The 25444-nt window shown below is 33.9% G+C and overlaps 1 protein-coding gene across 2 annotated transcripts in view; it reads right to left on the minus strand.

Annotated features, from left to right (window-relative positions):
* Pgr (progesterone receptor) overlaps positions 1-25444 on the minus strand; it is a 131478-nt gene that overhangs the window by 95285 nt on the left and 10749 nt on the right. For both annotated transcript variants that reach the window (XM_078046908.1, XM_005329107.5), the window contains exon 3: positions 4482-4598. In XM_078046908.1, the coding sequence (XP_077903034.1) occupies positions 4482-4598 (117 nt within the window). The remainder of the gene's footprint in view (positions 1-4481; positions 4599-25444) is intronic.

Here is a 25444-nt window from a genome sequence, read left to right on the forward strand (position 1 = left end):
TTGCCACAATAAACATTATACTATTATCTCTTAAAAAAAATAGAAGTGGTCCTTCTCTTGTAAAAAAAAAAAAAAAACAGCTAAGGTGGCTTGAATAATGAAATGTAGATTCTCACTAGAGACAAGCACCCTCAATTAGGGCCACACAAGATTAAAAAATTAAACTCTTCCAAATATAAGCTAATTAACCAAAATGACAAATGTTTCAATGAATGAGAAATAGCAGAAACAATAAACAGTGTATTGGGTTTGGCTTATCCTGACTTTCAAGAACTGTGTTAAATATGCAGAATTTTGAAACTTGCTGTTCAAATACTTGTAACCAATGAAAGTCAAATGGGAGTATTTACACCAACATAATTGGGAATACTGTGAATAATCAGGATTCTTTTACTCTATTTATTTATTTATATTTAGAAAAATATATGTGGTTACCAGTATGCAAAAATGGTGAGTTTTGGGACATTAATGTATACAATTGTTTAAGAATTAAGAACACAAGTATGAAAAAGCTACTCTAAAAGAAATATGTGAAAATGTTTTTAAAAATGTTAAAAAAGATACTACCACTAAAATGTAAAAAATTATTAAAGAACATAGTGCAAAAAAACTGTAAACTGGAATACAGAACTGACTAAATTATATATACTCTAGCAGATCATAACATGAGAAATAGTCAAAAGGGTTAAGATATATAGAGGATAGAATGCGCTAGTCCAATATCTATCTAATAAGTGTTCTAGAAGTAGAGAGAGGCAACAGGAGGGAAGCAATATTTGAATAATGCTGGTATCCTCCTAGTATTCAAATGTGGGTAAGCAGACAATAAAAAAGTCATAATAGCTAATTCTGAAAACTGTTTGAAATTAGTGCTGTTTACTTTGCTGTCCCCTCTTTTGCTATTTGTCTTTATTTCTGGCAAAATATTTTATATTGAATGGATGACACAAGATGGTCAAGTGATAGTACTAATTTGTTGTATGGAAGAAAAGGAAGAATAATTATATTGAATATTAAAACATAAGTTTGATGGCAGCCAGAAGCTTTCTGGGAAATGAATGAGGAAAGAGGATAAATACCAACAGGCAATTAAGAACTGGTGTAAATCCTTTTATACTACGATGCTCATAATAAACACGGCTGTAGTTTGGGTGGATTTGCAGACGATCATCTCAATTGCCTGCATGGGATTATGGAAGTGTGTCTAGGGTGATGACCACTGTGCAGTGATGGGACTGGTCCCTTTGGACAAGGCTCTAACAACCACTATTGCACTGAAATGTCTTGCTTTCCTTTTCTTAGGCTTCACCTCTGTTGTCCAGGTCAAAGCAGAGTATACCTGCATATATACTTCAAAGAAAGCATAGATGCTAGATCATAGAAAATACAAAGTAAAAGTATGTACCAAAAACTATATTAGAATTGATTTTTAAAATATGTGTCTTTATGTTTCAGTCATTCAAATAAAGTCACACTGCGACTGGAGAAGATATTTGAACCCCTCAATCTGTAATTTATATTGAGCTATTTTAATTGAAAATACTTGATACTGGTAGCTCTAATGAACAGTTCTAATTGGCAGCCATAAAAGCAGCTCCCTATAAACAACAACAACAACAAAATTTAAGCAAACTAGTGAAAATGAATCCTCTAAGGACCATCGTCTGTAGGTGAGTCTAAGAGGGTGTTCTGGGTGAACACTTGGTGGTCAGAAAACACCATGTGGCTGCAGCCTTCAGTTCAGGGAACTGGGGACTGGTCAGAAGTATTGTCTATAAAAGATGCTACTTGGAAAGCCAAGGTGTGGGTAGAAAAGGAAAGGTGCACAAGAGGAAGACTGTGAAGTCTAAGGAGGTAGGTGGCAGCCATCGCATATAGCAATCCTTGCCTTAAAGACAGGACACATGGCTTCAGTTTCTACAGTAAAGGCACAGAATAGGTCTCTGTCCTTCCGGCAATAATATTGTTGTGTCCCAAATTTTTAAATTGTGGAATTCTTCAGGAAAAAAACAACCAAAAAGAAAACCAAAACAAAACAGATTTTAAAAAGTTTTACTACAGAAGTCATACTTTATAGGCCAGGAAGTTATTCTCTTGGCCAAGAGAAGTAGGGGTGAATTTAGGTAAAGGAGGGAGAGGATGAGTAGAAGACAAACTGGCTCTCAACACAACTTTTAAAAATGTATCCGCCACCCAAAATCCCATAAACAGTCTCTGGCTTTAAAAAAGATTTCAACAAACACAACTCTTCATTTAATCATCCCATCATGTAGAAAGCTACTTATTTTTGAAAGACCTTTGTAATAGTTTAGCATTCTTACCACAAATACAAAATACAGAGCTCTGTTCATTTCAGAAAAACTTTGTGAGTCAGTAAACAAAAATGTTGTCTAAAGGAAAGATGTTAGAAGAACACCTAAATTAGAAGATATATTACCATCACTAAGGATATAACTATCTTCCTACTCAGTACTGCACAGCAATCAACTAAAATGCAGAAGTTCACTGTGACCTGTAAGGGAAGTGATTCATTAAAAATAAGAATCATATGCAACAAAAAGACCAAACGGCTTAAACATAATTCTTACAAGAACACAGCCACTGAAGCAGATAGGAACAAACTGCCCATTAACAAACTCTATGTCATGACATGTCAAAGCCATATTTCTGAACTCTGATATCCCACCCTAGGGTTTTATTAAATCTTAAAAGTTTCTCAGTGTTATCCCATGTATTTAAAGGGGCTGTGTATCAGAAATGAAAAAAAGAGGATCAAACATAAATGAATGAGGGAAGGGACGAAGGTGAGGGAAGGAAAGAAGGTAAGGAAGGAGACATGGGCTCCATTTTTAGTAGTTGCATGATATTCTCTTCTTAGTTACAGAAGAATCCAACCATGAGCAGTCAAAATTATCACTCTCGGGAGGACTCTCATTTTCAACAGACCACAAGTACTCTCCACTTTATTCCAGAAATTTAATATGGTCCTAGCAATTTGAATCTAATCCTACAAATTTGATATCTTCTTCCTAGTTTATAGGAGTTGGATTTTTCACTCCCCAGACTCCTGCCACTGACTCTGTGGCAGAAGAACATTAGAACTGTGGCCTATCAGAGTGCACAGTCCATTTCTTTCTAAAAAGCCTCTGTGCAGATCCACTTATGAAATCAGTGACCACTGCTCTATGTCTCAGTTTGTGATGGCTATCTCAGGACACCGCTAGATTTGAATGAATCTATCATGTAAACCTGAAGTACAATAAATTTTGTTTTTAATTCTAGAATTGTCCTTCAAAAATATATTGCATCATATGTTAGTCCTTACAAGCCATCTCAGATTATGAAATTCTAAATGAATTTTAAATGAATTATTTTGGATGGCAATATGTTGTTTGGAGAAGACAAACTGAAACAACTTCAATTAGTGTTAGTGTAGGATGTTATTGGAAATATTACCTGATGTAAAAAGAGAGGCAAGAAAATTAAAAATGTATTTAATTATTCCTGGGGTATGAACTCATGCAGGGTTTCAAGTACTAGAAACCACTGAGAATAAGCCTTTAAACGTTACTTTAAGAGGAAAATTCAGGTGAACAAGAAGCACCAATTATGCTGAAAAAAGAAACATAATTTAGGGATAGTTATTCCACCAGGTATCAACATATATGGAACTACAGCACTTCAGATACTGTGGTAATGGTTCAGGGATAGAGAATTAAGTAAAAGAACAAATATAGGAATTTGGTGTACAACAGAAGTGGTATTACAAATTTCACTGGAATTTTTAACTTGAGTATTGTTAGAAAAATGTGACAATTTATATTTATAATTTAGTCTAAAAATAAAAATCATTAAAAATCATTAACATACAATTTGGTAGTTCTGTATGTGTGTATTTATAAACAAACCTACATTTTGGGTTGGAGGCTTCAAACGTTTTTATTAATCTAGGTGGTGTACTTTAAAAAAAAAGTTCAGGACCATTGTGTCAATAAATATGCTATGGTAATAGGTTATCCATATGGAAAATGAAGTTAGAGTCCTATCTCAATACAAAAACTATTTGTAAGTAGGATAAGGAAATGAATGTGAAAAACTCAGATTATTCTGAATATATTATTTATATTATTTCTGGGCAGAGAAGAGCATAAAGGGAGAACATTGATTATTTAAGTGGGATTTAATGTGTGATTATTTAATTTTTAAAAAAAGATACCATAAACAACAACATAAAAAGACATGATATAGACTGCATATTATAAAGTATTATTAATGCATCATATGTAGGAAAATTTCATGAATCTAGAAAAAAAAGACAACCCATCCATATGCTTCATTCAGACACTCAAGTGTGAAGAGTCAACATCAATAATCAAGACAGAAAAAAATAAAGCAAGAATAAAGATGAATAAGAAAATTAGGAATTTCTGACCCAAAGTGTTAAAGCATAAATATGTTATTAAGGAAAACATCAATTTTACCTCCAAGGACCATGCCAGCCTGGCAGCACTTTCTAAGGCGACATGCTGGACAATTTTTTCTGCGGATTTTGTCAACAATGCAGTCATTTCTTCCAGCACATAAATAGTTATGCTGTCCTACAAAGTGAAAAAGTAAAAATTATTTGCAATATCTAAGATCATTGAAAATTATATTCAAAAATGACTGAACAGAGGATCAACACACAATAGCAAGTCCATGACTCTAAGCCAATCTCTTGCTTGGCATCACTGAATGTTGGTCATGCTCAAACCTGCTCAACACTCTGAGTACCTGTGACTTCAGGGACCTAAATGAGGTAATGAAAAGTAGTAAATAAATTCAAACACATTTCAAATATAAAAGAGGATATTATAGTTACCAAGTAGGATGCAATTCTTAAAAGCCATAAGGGATTAAAAAATTTAGCAGTTCAACATTTGAAGTGTGAGTAGGAAGGAAAATTTCTGATATTGGGAGCACTGGCACGAAGTCACTTCCTTGAAGGGTTGGCACAATTCCTATCATTGGGAACTGCCCATAACAGCTGGAATGACTGCAGGAAACCTAGAAGCTCAGTCTATTATAAATTATGACCATCTTTAACACAAAGAGTTGGTCCACTGGAACTATAAACTAGACCCCATGCAAGCAAAATGTAAGGGGTATAGTTAGTGTTTAATCTTCTTTATGCAATTTTTGTTTTTTGGTTAAAAAAATTCTACAGCCAGGAAATTCCATCCATAGCTGACTGAGATAATTTGGCATAGATTCTAAGTACTGCCTCTGTACCACAAAGGACTCAGTCACCAAGAATGAAAGAGAAACATAAGGGCCACTCCATTACATGTGTCATTGCGTCAGGATGATTGATATTCAAGTGAAGGCAATTTATGCACAGATGCATTGACTTTTTGACATTATCCTAGAAATCTGTAAAATGTTAAACTTTGGGGTTATAAATCCAGCATAATGTCTATTTCTACCTTTTTTTCTTCAGATAACAGTTCCCAACTTATTTTCTGGTTTTGAAGAATACATCCATACCCAGGTCCTCTTGCTTAGTCCTTATTAATTGCACATTATTGCTTCCCTTCAGTCCATCATAACAACGTGACTTTACAATTCTACTTGTATCCTAAGTCACTCTATTAAACCACTTGAGCAATTCATTTGCTAGCATCCTTGTTCTCTACCTACACTGTCACTATCAGGAGTTGTAAAGTATCCAGGAGTATTTATCAGCTTTAAGCTACTATAAGTAGGATGGATGGCACAGGATGAAAAATAGGAGAGTTCACTCAAATATGAGATAGTGTCCAGCTCTTGCCTTTAATGTTTGTATATCTGTCCCTGTCAAAACCTGAAGAACTATTCACTGAACTCTATAATGGAGCACAATGCTTTCTCTTTCTCCTTGGGACACCTATTGTCTGTTTTAGGGTGGAAAAAGATGGGGTGAGTATTATTCTGCCTTTTAAGTTACTTACTCTCTTTTATGTTCTTTACACTCTATCTGCACTAATATCATTGTATTACCCCAATATTTCTTACTGTCTTTGACTGTGCTCCCTTTTTCTCTATTAATATGGTTTGCAAAACCTTACTTATCTTTCAAGTCTCCATTTAACTGCTCCCGTCTCGTTTAACCTGACAGTTTCCAGAAAGGCTTACACATTTTTCTGGGTGCCAAATGCATGTTCAGTGTATTCCCATTATAAATGCTGTGTGCCTGTCTTTTCTTAGTTCTGTAAAAGGAGAAACTAGCCTTTGATCCTTTAACTCTTATATCTAATAAGGGTTTGATAAACATTTCTTGGATAAATGTATACATATTATACTTATTGTTTCATGTATAGTCAAAATATACAAAATAGTATAAGACCTATAATATTTAACTTATTGTCATGTACAGTAAATTTTAAAAATCACTTGTTCCTGTTTTTTCTTCTTTTCCTTGGTGCATTGTAATTATGCATAATAGTGGAATTCATTATGCCATGTACATAATTTAATCAATCTCATTCCCACTAGCTTGCCTTTCCCTCCCCTCCTCCTTCCTCTGATCCACTTGCTCTATTGATCTCTATTTTATTATTATTGATTAGTACATTATGTATAATATGCTATATATATTGCATTGTGGCATATTCATGCATGGACATACATAGCAGCATTTGGTAGATTTTGTTCCTCAGTAATTCCCTATGTTCCCCTCCCTCCCCATTTTTCTACTCTATTGGTCTCCTATTTTTGTGAGATTCTCTACTTTGCAATTGATTTTACTTGTTTTCTCTCTCTCTAGTTTCCACATGAGAGGAAAATTTAGTGCTTACTTTTTGAGTCTGGCTTGTTTCACATAGTGTGTTTTCCAGTTCTATTCATAACTAGTAAGTAACATAATTACATTCTTGGTGGCTGAGTAAAACTCCATCATGACTACACACCACATTTCCTTTATCCAATTGTCTGTTGTCAGATACCTAGGCTGGTTCCATAACTTGCTCTTGTGAACTGTGCTGCTATAAACATTGGTATGCATTTGCACATATCACTATAGTATGATGATGATTTTAGTTGTTTTGGATAAATACCTAGCAGTAAGATAGCTGAGTCATATGGTAGTGCCTTTCTTAGGGTTTTGAGGAATCCCCATACTGCTTTTTGAAGTGGTTGTACCAATTTACAATTCCTCTAACAATGTATGAGTGTATTTTTCCCCACATCCTCATCAGTAGTTATTGTTATTAGTATTCTTAATTATTGTCATTCTAATTGGAGTAAAATGAAACCTCAGTATAGTTTTGATTGTATTTCCTTGATTGGTAAGGGAATATTTATTGGTCATTTTTCTTCTTTGTACCAATGTCTGTTTAAATCGTTTGCCTATTTATTGATTAGGTTATTTGGTTTTCTTGGTTTTTTTTTTAAGTTCTTTATATATTCTATGTTACTCCCCCATCAGAAGGATAGTTGGTGAAGATTTTCACTCATTCTGTAGGCTTTCTCTTCATGCTCTTAATTGCTTCCTTTGCTCTGAAGAAGCTTTTTAATTTGATGCAATCCACTTATTGATTCTTAGTTTTATTTCTTGAGCTTGAAGTATGTTATTAAGGAAATTGGTACTTGTGCCAATGTAGAAGTGTTGACACTGTATTTTCTTCTTGCAATTGTAGTGTTTCTGGTCCAATTCTTAGGTCTGTGACCCACTTTGATTTGATGTTTGTGTAGGGTGACAGATAGGGGTCTAGCTTTATGTTTTTTACATGTGGATATGCAGCTTCCCATCATCATTTGTTAAAAAGACTATTATTTCCTCCAATGTATGTCTTTGGTACCTTGGTCAAGATCAGATGACCATACCTATATGGATTTGTCTTTGTGACCTCTATTCTATTCACTGGTCTTCATGTCTATTTTTATGCCATTACCATATTTTATTACTATAGTTCTAGGATAATTTGAGATCAGGTATTGTGATCCATCCATCATCATTCTTACTGCTCAGGATGACTTTGACAACTCTGAGTCTGTTATTCTTCCATATGAATTTTAAGACTTTTTTTCTAGCTCTTTGAAGAATGACATTATTAATTTGACGGGAGTTACACAGTCTGTAGATTTTTCTCTATTACAATGATTAACACATTACTTGTACAAATTGATGGGTTTTATGCTGATTTTACACACAAAGATATATCATGCCTTGTATTTTCCCTTCTACTTTTTCTCCCCCTTTCCTCTCCAACCCCTTCTCTTTCCCTAATAGTCCCTTTTCTCCTCTTCTACATTTCTACTTCCAGTTTTTTGTTTGTTTGTTTCTTTATATGAGAGAAAAATATGTAATGTCTTCCAGTTTCATGCATTTTCCTACAAATGACATAATTTCAGTCTTCTTTATGGCTGAGTACTACTCCCTTTTGTACATATACCATGTTTTCTTTATCCATTCATCTGTTGATGGGCACATATCAACAGATGAATGGATAAAGATGAATGTTCTATATCTTGGCTATTATAAACAGTGCCACAATAAAGACAAATATGCAGGTATCACTTATGTATGCTGATTTAATTTCCTTCAGATAAATACCCAAGAGTAGAATAGTTAGATAATATGGAAGTTCTATTTGTAACTTTATGAGGAATCTCCAAACTTATTACCACAGTACTTGTGCTAATTTATGTTCCTATCAACAATGTATAAAGTTTCCTTTTCTAAAATCTCCTTGCCATCATTTGTTATTTATTTTTGAAAATAGCCATTCTCACTATGATAAGATGGAATCTTAATGTAACTTTGATTTATATTTCTTCAGTGGCTAAAGATATTGAGCATTTTTTCACACACTTATTGTTCATTTGTACTTCTTTTGAGAAGTGTCTGTTCAAATCACTCACCCCTTTGTTGTTAAACTTTTTAAAAGTTTTTTCTTTATATATTCTGAATATTAATTTTTTGTCAGATGAATATGTGGCAAAGATTTTCTCCTATTTTTAAAGTTACCTTTTTATTCTGCTGATGGTTTCTTTTACTGTGCAGATGCTTTTGAATTTGATGTGATCCCATTTGTCAATTCTTGTTTTCTGAGGTATTGGAGTCCGATTCAGGAAATGATTGCTTATACAAATATTTTGAAGTATTTTCCCAATGTTATCTTCTAGTCATTTCAAAGTGTCTGATGTTACATCAAGGTATTTGATCAATTTTGAGTTGACTTTTGTACAAAGTGATAAATGGAGGTAAGTTTCAGTCTTCTACATGAGGATATCCAGTTTTCCCCAGTACTATTTGGGGAAGAGGCTGCCTTTTCTCCAAGGTGTGTTTTTGGTACCTTTGAAGAGAATCAATTGGCTGTAAAAGTGTAGGTTTATTTTCTGGGACTTCTATTCTAGTCCATTAGTCTAGTGTGTCTGTTTTTATGCCCAAACTGTGCTATTTTGGTTATTTATGGCTTTGTAATATATTTCAAAATCAGGTATCGTGATACCTCCATTATTACTCTTTTCTAAAGGTTGCTTTGGCTATTCTGGGTCCTTTGTGTTCCCATCTGAATTTAAGAATCATTTTTTTTTATTTCTACAAAAAAGTATCATTGGTATTTTGATGGAAATTGCATTGAATGTGTAGATCACTTCTAGGGGTATAGCCATTTTAACAACATTGATTCTCCTAATTCATGATCATGGGAAGTCTTTTCATCTACTAATGTCTTCTTTCTTTCTTTAGTGTTTTATAATTTGCACCACAGTTCTTTCACTTCCTTGTATAAGATTTTTTGCTATTGTGAGTGGAATTTCTTTTCTTGATTTCTTTCTCAATGGGTTCTTTATTGGTGTATAGAAAAGGTACTGAGTTTTATATGTTGACTTTGTATCCTGCTACTTTGCTGAACTTGTTTATTAGTTCTAAAAGCCTTTTACAGAATCCTATCTGTGAATAGAGATAAGTTGATTCTCTCTTTCTCTATTTGTATCCTTTTTATTTCTTTTGCTTAATTGTTCCAGCTAAATTGAAAGTACTATATTTTATAAGAATGGGCACCCTTGACTGTTCCTGATTTAGTGGAAATGCTTCCAGTTTTTCCCCATTTTATATGTTGTCAGCTATTAGTTTGTTATATAAAGCCTTTATATGTGAGGTATGATGATTCTTTTATGTATAATTTAATGATCTTTTTATATATAATTTATTCAGGGCTTTTTATCATGAAGGAATGCTGAATTTTGTCAAAAGTCTTTTCTGTATCTATTAAGATGACCATGTCATTTTTATTCTTGATTCTATTTATGTGCTATTTAATGTTTATTGACTTGTGTTTTTTGAAGCATTATTGTATCCCTGGAAGGAAATCAACTTGGTCATGGTGTCTGACCTTTGTAATGTGCTGTTAAATTTGATTTCCAAGTATTTTCTTGAGAAATTTGTCATTTGTGTTCATCAAGGAATTTGGTCTAGAGTTTTTGTTGTGGTGGTGGTTTTGTTCTTATCTCATCTTGTTAGCAGGGTAATACTGACTTTACAGAATTAGTTTGGAAGAGTGCCTTCCCTATCTATTTAATGGAATAGTTTGAGGCACATTGTGTTGTTAATTCTTTTAAAGTCTGGTAAAGTTCGGCTGTGAATATGTCTGGTCCTGGGATTTTCTTTGTTGGAAGACTGTTTCAATCTCACTTACTCTTATTGATCTACTTAAGATTATTATATTCTAAAACCATAATCTTTAGGCTTGGTTTTGTTAGATCATGTACATCCAGAAATGTGTCCATTTCTTCCAGATTTTCCATTTTAATTGCATATAGTCTTTCAAAATAATCCTTATTAATCCTATAAATGTCAGTGATATCTGCTATAATATACCCTTTTCATCTCTCATTTTATTTATTGGGTCTTTTCTCTCTTTCTTTTTTTAGTTAAGCCAAGGGTTAGTCAATTTTATTTTTTAAAAAACCTCATTATTATGTTGATCATTCATATTGTTCTTTCAGTATCTACTTATTTCTGCCCTGATCTTTATTATTTCTACTATTCTACAACTTGGGGTCTAGTTTGTTCTTATTTTTCTAAGACTTCACAATGCATCATTAGGTTGTTTGTCTGAGATTTCTGTTTTTTAATGTAGGCACTCATGTCTATAAACTGCCCTCTCATTATTGCTTTTGCTGCATGTTACAGGTTCAGGTACATATTGTTTCCATTCACATTTAATTCTAGAAATTTTTAATCCCATCATTTCATCAATGAACCATGTTCATTCAAAAGTATATTGTTCAACTTCGTTTGTATAACTGTTGTAGATTCTCTCACTGTTGATTTCTAGTTTCATTACATTCTGACCTGATGTGAGAAGTTCTTACAAGTTTTAAAATTTTGATGATATTGGTTTTATGGCCTAATATATGTTCTATTTTGGAAAAATGTCAATATGCTAATAAAAAACAATGTATTTTGTGTAGCTGTTGGATAGAATATTCTGTAAATGTTGTTAAGTTCATTTGAACTATAGTGTAATTTAACTCTGATGCTTCTTTATTGTTTTTTTTTTCTGAATAGTCTGTCTATTAGTGAGAATGAGGTAGTGAAGTTACCTCCTATTATTGTATTAATGCATATCTCTCCCTTTATATAGAACATGTGAGTTTTATAAAATTGGATGCTCTAACATTTGGTGTATATCCATTTACAATTCATATATCTTATTAATGGATCATTTCCTTTATCAATACATAGTGAGCTTCTTTGTCTTCTGTCTGATTTTGGCTTAAAGTCTGTTTCATCAGATGTAAGTTTAGTTATTCCTATTTATTGTCAGATTCTATTTGCTTGAAATATAATTTTCTGTCTTTTCACTTTGATTTATGTATGTGTTTGAATGTAAAGTGAGTTTCTTACATGCAGCATACTGTTGGGTCTTATTTTTTTTTCACCCAATAAGTCAGTCTTTATCTTTTAATTAAAGAATTTAGACAAAATTTACATTCAGGGTTATTAGTAATAGGTATGTACTTGTTTCTGTTCTTTTATTTTTCTTTCTTTCTTTTGTATTTCATATGGTTATTTTGAATATTCTATAGTAGTTTATTCTGTTGTTCAACTTTAGAGGTTTGATGGTTTCTGTGTTAGTATTATTTGTTTACAAATTTTCACTTGCTTATCTACTATTTTAGTGGGATTTATTTTAAAAATTTGTTATTTAAATGGATAATTTAGCTATTTTCTCATGCTTGTGTTTATCTTTTTCCTCTTCCAGGTGTAGGATCCCCTTAAGTACCTTCTATAATGCTGGTTTAATAGTTATTAATTTCTTTAGTTTTTGCTTGTTATGGCGGTCTTTATTTTTTTCAATTATGAAATATTACTTTGCTGAGCATAGTGATCTATTGGCAATTATTTTCTTTTAGAATTCATTTATTTATTTTTACATACATGACAATAGTGGAATGCATTACACTCATTATTACCCATTTACAGCACAATTCTTTGTAACTGCATATAAAGTATGTTCGCACCAAATTATGCCATTATACATGTACCCTCTTTTTTTTGCATTACAATTCTTAATACTCATATATGCCACAATTTATCATATATCTGTTAATATATAAGGTATGTTGACACCAAATTCATATCTTCATACATGTATTTTAATAATGATGACCATCACCTTCCACCATCCTTGCTATTCCCCTTCCCCTTCCCTTTCCCTCCTACTCCTCTTCCCTATATAGAAATAATCTTCCTCCCATGCTCTCCCTCCCTACTTTGAGTCACCCCCCTTATATCAGAGAAAACATTCGGCATTTGTTTTTTGGGATTGGCTAACTTCACTTAGCATAATCTTCTCTAATACTATCCATTTACCTAAAAATGCCATGATCTTGTTCTTTTTTAGTGCTGAGAAATATTCCATTGTGTATAAATGCCACATTTTTTTATCCATTTATCCACTGAAGGACATCTAGGTTGGCTCCACAGTTTAGCTGTTGTGAATTGTGCTGCTATAAACATTGATGTGGCTGTGTCTTTCAGAATTTAAAATGTGTGTCTCATGGCCTTCAAAGTTTCTGGTGAGAAATATGCTGTTATTCAGATGGGTTTTCCTTTAAATTTGACTTGGTGCCTCTCTTTTTCAGCTTTTAATATTCTTTCTTTGTTCTGTACTTTTGACAGTTTAACTATAATGTGTCATGTTTTTCCTGTCATGTCTATTTGTGGTTCTAAATGCTTCCTGTGCCTGGATGTCAGTGTCTTTCCCAAGATTTGGTAAATTTTCTGCTATTTATTTCATTAAACAGATTTTCTATGCCTTCAGCCTGTAGCTCTTCTTCTTTATCTATTCCAAGCGTGCATGTTTCTTCTTTTAATGGTGTTCCAGAAATCTTACATATTCAGTTCATTCTTCCCTATTGTTTTATTACTGTCTGAATGTGATAATCCCTCAACCTTTCTTCAAGTTCTGATAGTCTTTCTTCTCCCTGATCTAACCTATTGATAAAGCTTTCAACTGTGTTTTTAATCTGAACAAGTATGGGAATGACCTATGCTCAGGTTACTTGTTCAGGTAATGTCTATAACCATTATGTCATTGTCTCTCTGCTATTGCTATGGGAGTGAATGTGTAGAAGCAGAACGTTAGGTCCCCTGCTGTGCCTGTTGGGGACAGGTTAATGGCGAGAGCCTTTTATCTCTTCTATTAAGTTCTGCTAAGATTTAAGAAAGGCTAGCTTTTTGTTAGAGTAAGAAGCAATTTCTCTGAGCTGGGAGTATAGTTCAGTGCCAGAGCATCCTCCCAATGTGCTAGAGGTGCCAGATTTATCCTCAGTACTACCCAGAAAGAAAACAACAACAACAACAACAAAAAACTGTCCCCCTCCCCCCTGAAAAAAAACAAATAAAGTAAAAACAAAATTAAAACAATAACAACCACAACACCAACAGTAACAGGAAATAAAGGGACAAAAAATACAGGGTAAATTTAAAAGTTAAAAAGTAATAACAGTAAAATTAATATAAAAAATAAAAACAGAAAATTGAAAAGGTGGAATAGGAAAAATTATAACTTTAAAAAGAAATAAATGAGGAAGTAAGAGAATGTTTATAAAAAGTGGGAAAGGGGAAAATATAAAATAAAAGAAAAAATTAAATATTAAAGGTAGAAAAAATTTAAAATTAGTGTTAAATATTAAAAGCAGAAAAGTAGAAATAGAATTAAAGATAAATATTAAGTGTTTAATCATCTGAAAAGAGGGACTGTTGAGTGGTTTTATTTATATGTTATTTCTACTTGCTCTGTACATTTAAATTCCAAGTGCTGCTATTATTTAAGAAAAGATAATATTTTGAAAATAAAAGAAAAATTAAAATGTGATTAGATCATTTAATAACCTGGTGACATAAAATTTCAGGTACATGACAAGTAAAATTCCTTTTTAATTGAAATAAAAATATTTTCATTATAAGCTAGAAAAAACTTACCTATAAAATAAGACATCTGTATTTTGCTGCCTTTTGATAAGAATATGAATGAATAGATTTTACTTGCATGACTTTTCATGCCTTTTTTGAAAATATAGGGCAATGTGTAGCAAAATGACAGCAGAAATAAGTATGCATATTCAACAGCGTAAAAGAATAAGATAGTATAGTAGGACGCAGAATTTGTAGGCTTGAAGTAGAATGAGCTGGTATGCATGGGGGTTCTCCTTCTACCACAAGCAAACAGAAATGCTGGATAAACACAGTAGAAACATATTGTTGAAATTCAGTCTGGGACAAGAAAAGGAAATGAAATTCAGAAGCATAAACTCATGAGGAATCTGCAATGATCCAAAATATTTTCTGACACAAATACAGGCCCTTGGAGTCAAGAACTGAGGTTTAAATTCCAGGAGGGGCTGGGATATATAACTTAGGCCCATGAGAAGAGAGTAGATTCTACATAACATGTAGACCCTCACATGGCTGCCTTAGCCATAAAAACAGGGCTGGGAAACACTGCTCAGAAAATGTCAATGAAGACTTTGGATGGTAAGAAAAATCAACAGTGACTAACAACAAGACAAACAAATTAAAATCTTGGCCTGTAATAGGAAGTGAATTTCCACTCACACGTGTGTAGGGACCTGTGCTGGGGGACAAAGACTAGTATAGGACCAGTGAAATTGCCAGGGTCCTGTGAAAGGTAAATGAGAAACTTATCAGTGTGGACAGTTGTGCGAAAAAAAAAAAAAAAAAGTACAAGAATACTATAGCAGGAGTGTTTATAACAGCTGTCAGCCGAAAATAACCATAATGGTCATCTACAGCCAATGTATTAACAAACTTTTCCTTATTCACTACATTTTCATCCAAGAAGAAAAAGAATAAATGTCTAGTCCCTTGTAAAAATATGGGTGAACTATATAAGTAAAATATTGTGCAAACCAAGTTGACTCAAATAATACTGCAGATTTTTTAAAACAGTCACAAGCAATCTATGATGTTAGCAGCTGGGATGGTAGTTACTTTAGGGGAATGCCTGAACAGGGCAAAGTGGGTCTTCTGGGAATCTAATATGTTTTAATTTTTTTTATCTCGGTGAGAGTAACACCATTTCATTTACTTGGTGATAGTTCAGAAACTCTACATTTTAAATGTAAGTGCTTTTAATATTTGCCACTAAAAAGGTTTTAGTTTTAAATGCTTTCATCTAAAAAGATAACCTAGAGGGTATTGTAATCCAGAAAAACCTATGGAGGAGCAGAGAGGCCATGAAATCCAAAAGCCGAGGGGCACAGTCAGAAGTGTCTAGAAAGGAGAGGCATCACTTGCATTATAAGATTAGTTGGAAATTGTCTCCAGGAATTCCACACATAGGTATCCCACAGAGGAAATATACACAGGAATCATCCCAATGATTGTATACCAAACATAGAGAACTTCAGCGACAGTCATCTATCTACCTGCCATATACAACTGCACTTGTCTCCAATTTTTTTTTTATACCTGGCCCTGGAGAAGTCACAGCCAGCTGTCAGTGGGCCTTGGGTGTGTAAGCAGGGTAAACAGATAGGAAGCTGATCTTGTTCATTCTTCCCTGCAGGTTTCAAGCCCAAAGCAGTGAGTGCTGAACTGAAGCAAAGGAGAAATTGGAAATTTGATGAAAGTTTAGAGTTTTTTTTTGTTTGTTTGTTTGTTTTTGTACCAGGCATTGAACCCAGGAACACTTTACCACTGAGCTACATTTCCATACCTCTTTTATTTTATTTAGAGACAGGGTCTTGCTAAATTGCTGAGGCTGGCTTTGAACTCACTATCCTCCTGCCTCAACTTCCAGAGCCACTAGAATTAGAGACATGTGCCACTATGCCCAGCAAAAGCTTAGAATTTTGACAATAATTCTGGTTTGGGCATTGAGATTACTGAAGTGAGATTGGATCTGGTCAAAAATTTCTTGCAGAGAATGGAAGAACTAGTGTACAAATAAGGTTTATAATTAGAAAAAATAATAATAAATATACACATATATAAATATGAATAAAATGATTAAGTAATTACTTTGTTGTTGTTAGAAATATCAATGTAAACCAATTATTGTCAACTAAGGACAAGTTCTCTGCCTTTCCCTACCTCCTTTTAGAATATTTCGTGGTGCTTAGAGATGATTTTAATTTATGTAATTAGAGGGTAGATATTATTGAGGAGAGGCCAGGAGTGCTGCCAAACATACTATAATGCATAGGACAGTCCCCAGGAAAAAGAATTACTGGGCACAAAATGTCTACAGTGTGAGGTTGAGAAGTTTTGGTGTGTAATCACATTTCCCTCCTTTTTCAAAAAGATAGATTCTCTAGGTTTGTCCACTGATATTGTCAAGAAGTAAGGACAATGTTAGCAGCCACAGACACTAGGTTTTGGATTGTAATATCTAATATTTTCATCCAAAAGTAACCAGTGTTCCTTTGAGAAATGGCTGATCAAGGACAGGGCATGAAATGTGTAGGTTGGGATGCTTTGTTATGCCAGCAAATTTGATTTTACCGAGAGCTAATAAACTTGTATAAAGGCCACGTGGATGCCATGGTTTGAATGTTTCGTGCCTCCAAACATCAAGTTAAAGCTTAATTCCCATTTCGAGATATTAAGAGGTGGGAACTGGTGGGTAATATTAGGGCTTTGCCTTCAAAAATGTATTAGTCTACTAATGTGATGGATGGGTTAGTGGACAAATGGGTTAATGGGTTATGTCAAAAGTGGATCCACTATAAAAAGCCAGTTTCACTAGGTCTCTCTTGTGCTCCCTGTCTCACCATATGATGCATTGCCCTACCATTGGGCCCTACCACCAAGAAGAGGTGCATCCTCCTGATCTTGGACTAGAACTGTGAGCCCAAATAGACCTCCTTTTTTTAAAAAATTTTCCTATAATATGGTATTGTGTTGTTGGAGGCAGAAAACAGACTAAGAAAGTGACCACAGATAAAATGATTTGAACAAAGAATCAGTTCAAGTTATTAATTTTATAATATACATATTTAATAAATAAAAAAAGACATGAATAAATAATAATATATAAATAAATAAATAAATAAATGAGAGCTGAGGATATAGATCAGTTGGTAGAGTGCTTGCCTCACATGCACAATTCAATCCCCACCACCACGCACACACAAAAAAGAAAGAAACAAAACTTGCTTGAAAACACTGGAGGTTGCTAAGGCACAAAGTAGTTACTTTGAAAACTGATAATTAAAGGTAAATTATTAAGCATTTTTAGACTTTCCATTATACATTGTATTTTAAGATTAACAAAATGCCTTTTGGAAGAAAGAACTACTAAAGAAAAAGATTTAACAAGGATAAAATAAGAAGGGATAATAAAAGTAGAAAATCATCCTTATGCATTCCAAAATGAAATGATCACTATTTTTAAAGTCTGAAAATCAAATTAAAATACTCTTCCATTTTACAACAGCATATCTGTGTGAGGTACACTTTATACACTTCAACCAAAACAACAAAGTGAACATAAATGCAAATATGAGAATCCAGCTGTCTTCTATTAAGGCAGATATTAAAATGACTTATAAAAATGTTAAACAATGCCATTCTTGTCACTAATTTTTTTTTTGGCTTGGAAAATTAACACCTAATGGTTTCCTTTTTTAAAAAATGAGGTAACCAAAGTTTCAAAAAATTATTAGGTTTAACTTCTAATATGATAAATTTTGATACACAATTCATGTATACAAAATGTCGTTGAGTTCTCAATAATTTTAAGCAAGGAGGTTATGAGACCAGAATGTTTGAAAACCATGGGCCTGTGTAGGGCTCTTGTCAAGATGTTTAACCTGAATCTAACCATATGGTTTAAAAAAATCAGACATTAGATTGTGGGCCTTTTAACAAAACTTTTGGTCTGGACTCCACAAAAATTTCAATGTCCTAAAAAACAACAACATTTTTATTTTAAATGAGAGATTTTTTTTAGATTAAAGAAAGCTAAATAGAGCTTTCAACTAAGTAAAATACATAAAACTTAATTAGATACTAAGTGAAAAAATAAAATCTACACAGGACATTTGGGAAATAACTGAAGAAATTTTAATATTGGATAAATATTAGAAAAATTTTATCAATGTTAAAATTTCTTGAGTGTGATAATATGTGGTTGTAACAGAGACTCACAACATCTTGCCTCAGTTTCTGAAATACCTGGGATTATGGTGACTCCCTATTGCACTTAGTTCATATTTGTAGACTCTTACATATGCAAAAAATATATGTTATTTTAACCAAGAATATCAACTTGATAGAATTCTTCTCAAAGCCAGCATGTAGTACTTTAGAGAAGAAGTCTAAAGTCAGCTCAGTTTTTATTTCTTGGCAGTGAACAGTTTGTGAACTCATGTGAGATGTTTTCTTTTTAAGTAAAATTAAAATTTTTTTCAATATATACAAATGTAAACTTTTAAAATTTATGTTTTCCTAGGACATTGTGAGATGTTTTGATCTATAAACTTCTTTTATTCAAATTCTATAACCTATTAGCTATCCAACCTTGGCTAAATCATTCAATCTCTTGTTGCTCATTTTCCTCATCTGTAACACAATAGTTAATCATTGTTTTCAGGTTTAATTACAATAATGTATTAAAAACAACAAAACAAAACAAAAAAAAAGGATCCAAGATGGCAGAGATAAGGTAGGGTGCAGACTAAACTCCTTCACAGTTTGGAGTCAAAGAAGAAAGGAGACAGATGATCAGAGAGGTGGTTGACAGGGGCATACACTGACTCATAATACTGGAAGATCAGAAGCTTGGAAGGAGGAATACAGAAATTCTAGTTAATGAAACAGAAAACAGGAAATAATTTGTTAACTGGTAACCAATACCTGCACCATCAAGGCACAGGGTTGAGAGGGGATAATGAAGGAGGAAAGAGGGAAATACAAAGCTGACAAGCTTACTTCAGAAACAGCAGCAAAAGAGAAAGACACACTGAGTTAATCTGGACAGGAGCTGCAAAACCACCTGGTGATTGAGGAACACTCTGCTTATCCTAATTTGCTGGTGGAGAAGAGTGGCAGGCAGCCATTTTGCAGTGACCACATCTAAGTTTCCAGCTTGGAAAGCAATTAAATTTCTACTGCTTCATCCCACCCAGAGATACCAGTTAACGATATCATTGAAAATGCCTTTGAAGTGGACCTCCCAAGTAATGTGTGAAGTAAGACTGCATCAAGCTGAAGACCGCCAAGATCCACTCCAGTATCTATATCAAGAGTAGAGAAGAGTACACCATACCAACAGTATGATGCCTAGGAGTCAGCATAAGCCTCAGTTGCTGGCCAACATGAGTGACTCTGACAGGGAGTACAGAGCCTGAAGAACTGCATGCACCTCTGCTGTGGGCCTCCTTGGGTACCTCTGCCAGGGAAAGTGGTAATGCCATTCAAAAATACAAAGGATCAATGTAATAAAGAGTTGGCACTTTAAAAATGTAAATAGGATTGACAAGCTTAGCCAAACTAACCAAAAGAAAGAGAAGGAAGACCCAAATTAATAAAATTAGAAATAAAAAGCAGACATCACAATACTTATCCCCCAAATCCAGAGGATCATTAGGCACTATTTTGAAACTTACATTACATAAATTAAAAAATCTGGAAGAAATATATAAATTTCTAGACACACACAGCATACCATAATTGAACCAAAAGGATACAGAAAACCTAAGCAGGCTGATGACAAGCAGTAAGTCTGCAGCATTAATTAAAAGCATTCCAACAAAGAAAGGTCCAGAACCAGATGGATTCTCAGCTGAGTTCTACCAGATGTTTAAATAAGAACTAATGCCAATCCTCCTCAAATTATCCATGAAATAGAATGAGAAGGATGATGATGACACACCCAAACTCATTCTAGAAAGCCAGTATCACCCTGATACCAAAACCAGATTAGGATTCTTCAAGGAGAGAAAATGACAAATCAACATCTTTGGTAAACATAAATTCAAAAATCCTTAATAAAATATTACCAAATAGAATTCAAAAATATGTTAAAAAGATCAAACACCATGTCCAAATTGGTTTCATTCAAGGGATGCAAGGAAGTTTCAATATAAAAAAATCAATAAAAGTTAATTCATCACATAAATAGAACCAAAGACAAAAATTCATTCATGATCATTTCAATAGATGTGAAAAAAGTCTTTGACAAAATTCAGCACCCATTCATGTGAAAAATCCTAAAGAAACTAAGGACAATGAGAACTTACCTCAACTTCATAAAGACTCTATATGATAAGCACAACGCCAACATCATACTGAGTGGGCAAAAACTAAAAGCATTTTCTCTAAAATCAGGAATGAGACTAGGATCTCCCCTCTCACCACTCCTACTCAATATAGTATTTGAAACTTTAGCCAAAGCAATTAGGCAAGAAAAGAAAACTTGATGTGCTTATAGCTGACAGGAGTGTTAAAGTAGGTTACTTGATAGCACTCAAGTGGGAAAATATGACCATTAAATGAGAGACAGGCCATCAACAATATTTGGTATATTTCAGGACATTTACTGGAGCTAGAAGTTAGGGTGAGCTTAGTGAATGTGGAGTGTCAGAAAATGAATTTAGGGAGGAAACAGCTAATTTTCAAGATGCTAAGAGATGCACTGAATTATATGAGGAAACTAGTAAGGTAAGTGGTAACTGAGCCAGGGAGAATAATAGTAGAAAGCAATTTTAGAGAGCAGGAGGGTTCATATCCTGCTAGGCCTTGGAGACCACTGAGCAAACATTGGTTTTAATGTGAAAGAAATATAGTGCTATTAGAGGCTTTCGATGATTTGTTTTTTTTTTTAACAGTATCACTTTAGCATCTAGTATGAGAATAGAGGAGGCAAAGCTAGATATGAGAGGCTGTTGTGATAAATCCAAAGGGGAATAATGGTAGCTTGAAACAAAATCGTTAGTGAGGAAGTGATGATATTCCAGATTCTAGATATACTCTGAAGGAGGAGACAAATAGTTTATAGAAATCTGTTTGTTGACCCATTCTGATATTTTTTAAAAATTCAAGAATTAATCCCTTCCTGTTACCATTCAAAATTATTTGTTCTTCTTTCTTCTCTTTATTTCCTTTACTTATTTACTTATTTTTTTGCTTTCTCACTGTGGATCAGCTTCTCATCCTTCCTTCCTGAAGCTAGAGCCACTGTTCTCTAAGCCAAACAATCCCTCTACCTCTGTTACAAATTCTCTCCTAAATAGTCACATATCTTTTAACTGGTAAAACACCAAATTATCTAACTAGTTACACCAAACACCTATGATTGTGTATTTAGCTAATCAACAGGCTTTTAGGAAATGTAAAGAACCACATATTACATAACACAGACACATCATTTGAACACATGTACCAATGAGAAAGGAATTTAAGATACCTATATAAAAATATGAAAAATTTACAAAGGTATGCATTGACAAGGTGGTTTAAATCATCGTGTTATTTTGATTCAAGTTTACAACTTTTTACACACATGGAAATAGTTAATTCTTTCCCTCATATTTATGCAGTTTAATTTTTTTCTTTAGCATGGAAACCCTAAATTTATTGATGTTCAACTTCATTATTTTGTACAAACTGTGATTAGCATATCAGGTGGCTTAAGTTTCTGTTATAATTCTCTAGAGTCTCACCATCCTCATCTGAAATTGTCTTTGTACAAAAATAGAATTGTGTGGATAATTAACATTTTCCTGATTGCTATGTAGGTCTAGACCCCCCCAAATATATAAGATTGGACTACTACCAGATTTTTAAGTATTTCCTGATAAATCTCTTACTTAATTGTTACCACCATGTCTTACTTCAAACAGTGTCAAATGGTATGGTACAGTGAGAACAGTTTAGGTTTTGGAGTTGAACAGAACTGAGTTTGATTACCAGCTCCATTACTAACTGGCTGGGTGACATTAGAGTTGTTACCTTGCCTGCCTGTTTCAATTCTTAATCTGTAAAGAGAATGAAAGCAACTTTTAAAAAAACTTCTGAAAATTGAGGGAGATAAGGAATACTGTGCAATAGGCCTACTATATGTCTTAATAAGCTTTTTCACTGCTGTTATTAAAAGACTTGACCGGGGGAAAAGTTTATTTTGGGGCTCACCATTTCAGAGGTCTCAATCCATAGACAGCAGCCTTAATTCCTAGGAGCTCAAGATTAGGCAGACATCATGGTAGAAGAGTGTGGTGGAGGGAAGCAGCTCACATGATTATCAGAAAGCAGAAAGAGAGACTCTGCTTGCCAAATATGAGTTATGTACCCCAAAGGCATGCCCCTGAATGACCTACCTAATCCAGCCCCACCCTACCCATCCTCAATTACCACTCAGCTAATCCCTATCAGGGGGATCAATTCACTGATTTGGTTAAGGCTTTCATAATCCAATCATTTTACTTCTGAATCTTTTTGCATGGCTTCACATATGAGCTTTTTGGGGAAACCTAATATCTAAGCTATAACACTGTAGTACCTGGTATATTATAAGGACACACCCCAAAATATGTTAGTCTCCATCTTTTCTCCCTGGCCTTTCACATTTTCCAGAATTCTTGCAGGAGGGAACATTCTTGGTATGGGAAACAGCTCACTTGCTTTTGATAGATTAATGTCAATGCTTTAGGCAAAGAAAAGTAGCTTTTTTTCTCATCTCAGAACTGTAGGCTCCTTCCTACTCTATCTAGAACAGAGTATTTTAATTTTTCTTAGTCCTGCCTCTCTCACACAACTTTCCACCCATCTTTCCCATTGCTTCCAGAATTAATTTTCTCAAAGTTGATCATGTCACCCTCAGCTTACACTATCTGGCTACTCTTTAAATGAAGCAGTGCTTTTAAGAACCAACTGTATAGCTCAATGAAATTCCAATTTCTGGGTCCCATTTCTAGACACTTTGATTTAGTATATATGAGATAAGACTCAGCAATCTTCATCTTAAACTGATGATTCTGAGACAAATGGACTGAAGACCAAAAAAGGACACTGGCTGCCAGCCAAAATCCAAAGTAGATCAGAAGCTCACTTTTGGATTCATTGGTTTGAGATGTTCAGTCACCCTACTATAAAGATATCAGGTAGGCATTTGAATATAGAAGCTTAGAGCTCGTGGAAAATAACTGGACTGGACATAGAGAATTGGGAGTGGTGAGTGTGTGGATGATTTATCTAAATTCAAAAGACTGAATTAGATCACCAAGGAAATAAACATATAAACACAGGGAAGGAGTCCTAATACTGAAAACAGGGGCCTTGGGTGCTAAGAGCAGGAGAAGAATTTGAAATGAAGTCAGTAAGAAAATTAAGAGTACAGTGTCTTAAAAATCAAGCAGAGAAACTATTTCTAGGAAGGTGGAGTGATCAACTGTCAAATGTACTAACAGATCCAGTAGGTGGGACTGACAATCACCATCAGATTTACAATGAGGTCACCATGACAAGAAAAGTTTTGGAGGAGTGATAGAGGGAAAAAAACTGATAGGATTAGATTTAGGAAAACTCTTATCCTCATTTTTTGTTGCAAAAGAGGAAGAAAATGGTTGATGGCTGGAGGGTAAGTAAAATAAACAGGAATATTTTGGATATTTTATTTTAGGATGGGGAAAATATTAGAATGCTTGCATGCTGAGGGGAATAATCCGGTAGAGAGGAGGGAAATTATTTAAGTTGGGAAGGGGAGCATTTCTGGCACATGCTCTTGAGTAGGCAGGAGTAGCCCATATCTAGTGTCCAAGTGGGAAGAATGATCTCAAGAAGAGCACACAGATCTCCAGTGCAGGATGAAAAATAGATTATGAATTAGATACCACGTGAGAGCAATAGTACATCCTAAAACTTCAGGGAGTTTTCTCAGAAAATTGGGAAGCCAGGTCATTTGCTGAAAGTGGAGGACAGAAAAGTGTTGGAAGATTGAGAAGAGAAAAATGGAAGACAGATACCCAAACACACCACTGGAATGAGTCAATTGTTTGCAGAGCAGGTAACTTAGTCATGTTGTGCATTGTATTCCAATTCTATCTCCCAATTATGCAGGTTCTCTTCCCTAGAAATTCAGCTAGTGAATTTCCACTCTCCCTGATGTCAATCAGTTTTCATAACAAATAATTAACATAAAGGGATACTGGATAATGGATAAGACATGATACAATGTCTCAGCTCTGCCATTTATTCACTCTTGGCCTGTGCAAGTGATTTAATCTCTTTGTGCTTCATGTAATATATTGAGCCAAGATCCCGACATGTAATAAATGTCACTATTATTATTAAATATCTTCAGAACCTAACTATTGAAAACTCTTTGAAAGATTTTTTTAACAAGTTATTTCCAAGTATAAAAGTAGCTATAAAACTTTTTATGTTTTATAATGATTTTACAACAAGAGCAAATAACAATGGAATCATCCTTAACACTTGTTTTTCAAAATATTCTCTTCATAATAAAGATATCTTTTAAAAGGGAGTTCCTGCCATTTAAAAAAAAACAAGAATATTGTCTTTAACTTCAAGGGCAGGTTACCTGTCTCATCTGTTAAGTACCTTCTAAGTAGCATAACACTGAGACTCCTGTCATCAATAGAAAGGATCAGAAATTTAGACCACATCATTTTTAAGTTTAAATCTCTCTTAAGTACTGTGCAACAGTAAAACTCTGTTGAGGTTAAAATTTTTCCTGGTCATACCTCATCATGTTGCAATGTATCATTAAGATACTACTATATTTTCTAGGCCGTAGGTTAAAAATTAACTACAGTAAAGATACTTTACAGAGCTTTGCTCACTTTAGGCTTCAACCTGTGTGTTACAATACATGCCTTAGAAGAAAGCAGTAATGGGATTCCATATGTCACCTATAATCTTAACTTGAAATCTTTCTTTTAACATCACAGCAACAATCTTATCAGTGTCTTGCAGATTTTGCATAAA

The sequence above is a fragment of the Ictidomys tridecemlineatus genome, chromosome 4 (genome assembly GCF_052094955.1).
Source record: "Ictidomys tridecemlineatus isolate mIctTri1 chromosome 4, mIctTri1.hap1, whole genome shotgun sequence".
Classification (NCBI taxonomy): Eukaryota; Metazoa; Chordata; class Mammalia; order Rodentia; family Sciuridae; genus Ictidomys; species Ictidomys tridecemlineatus.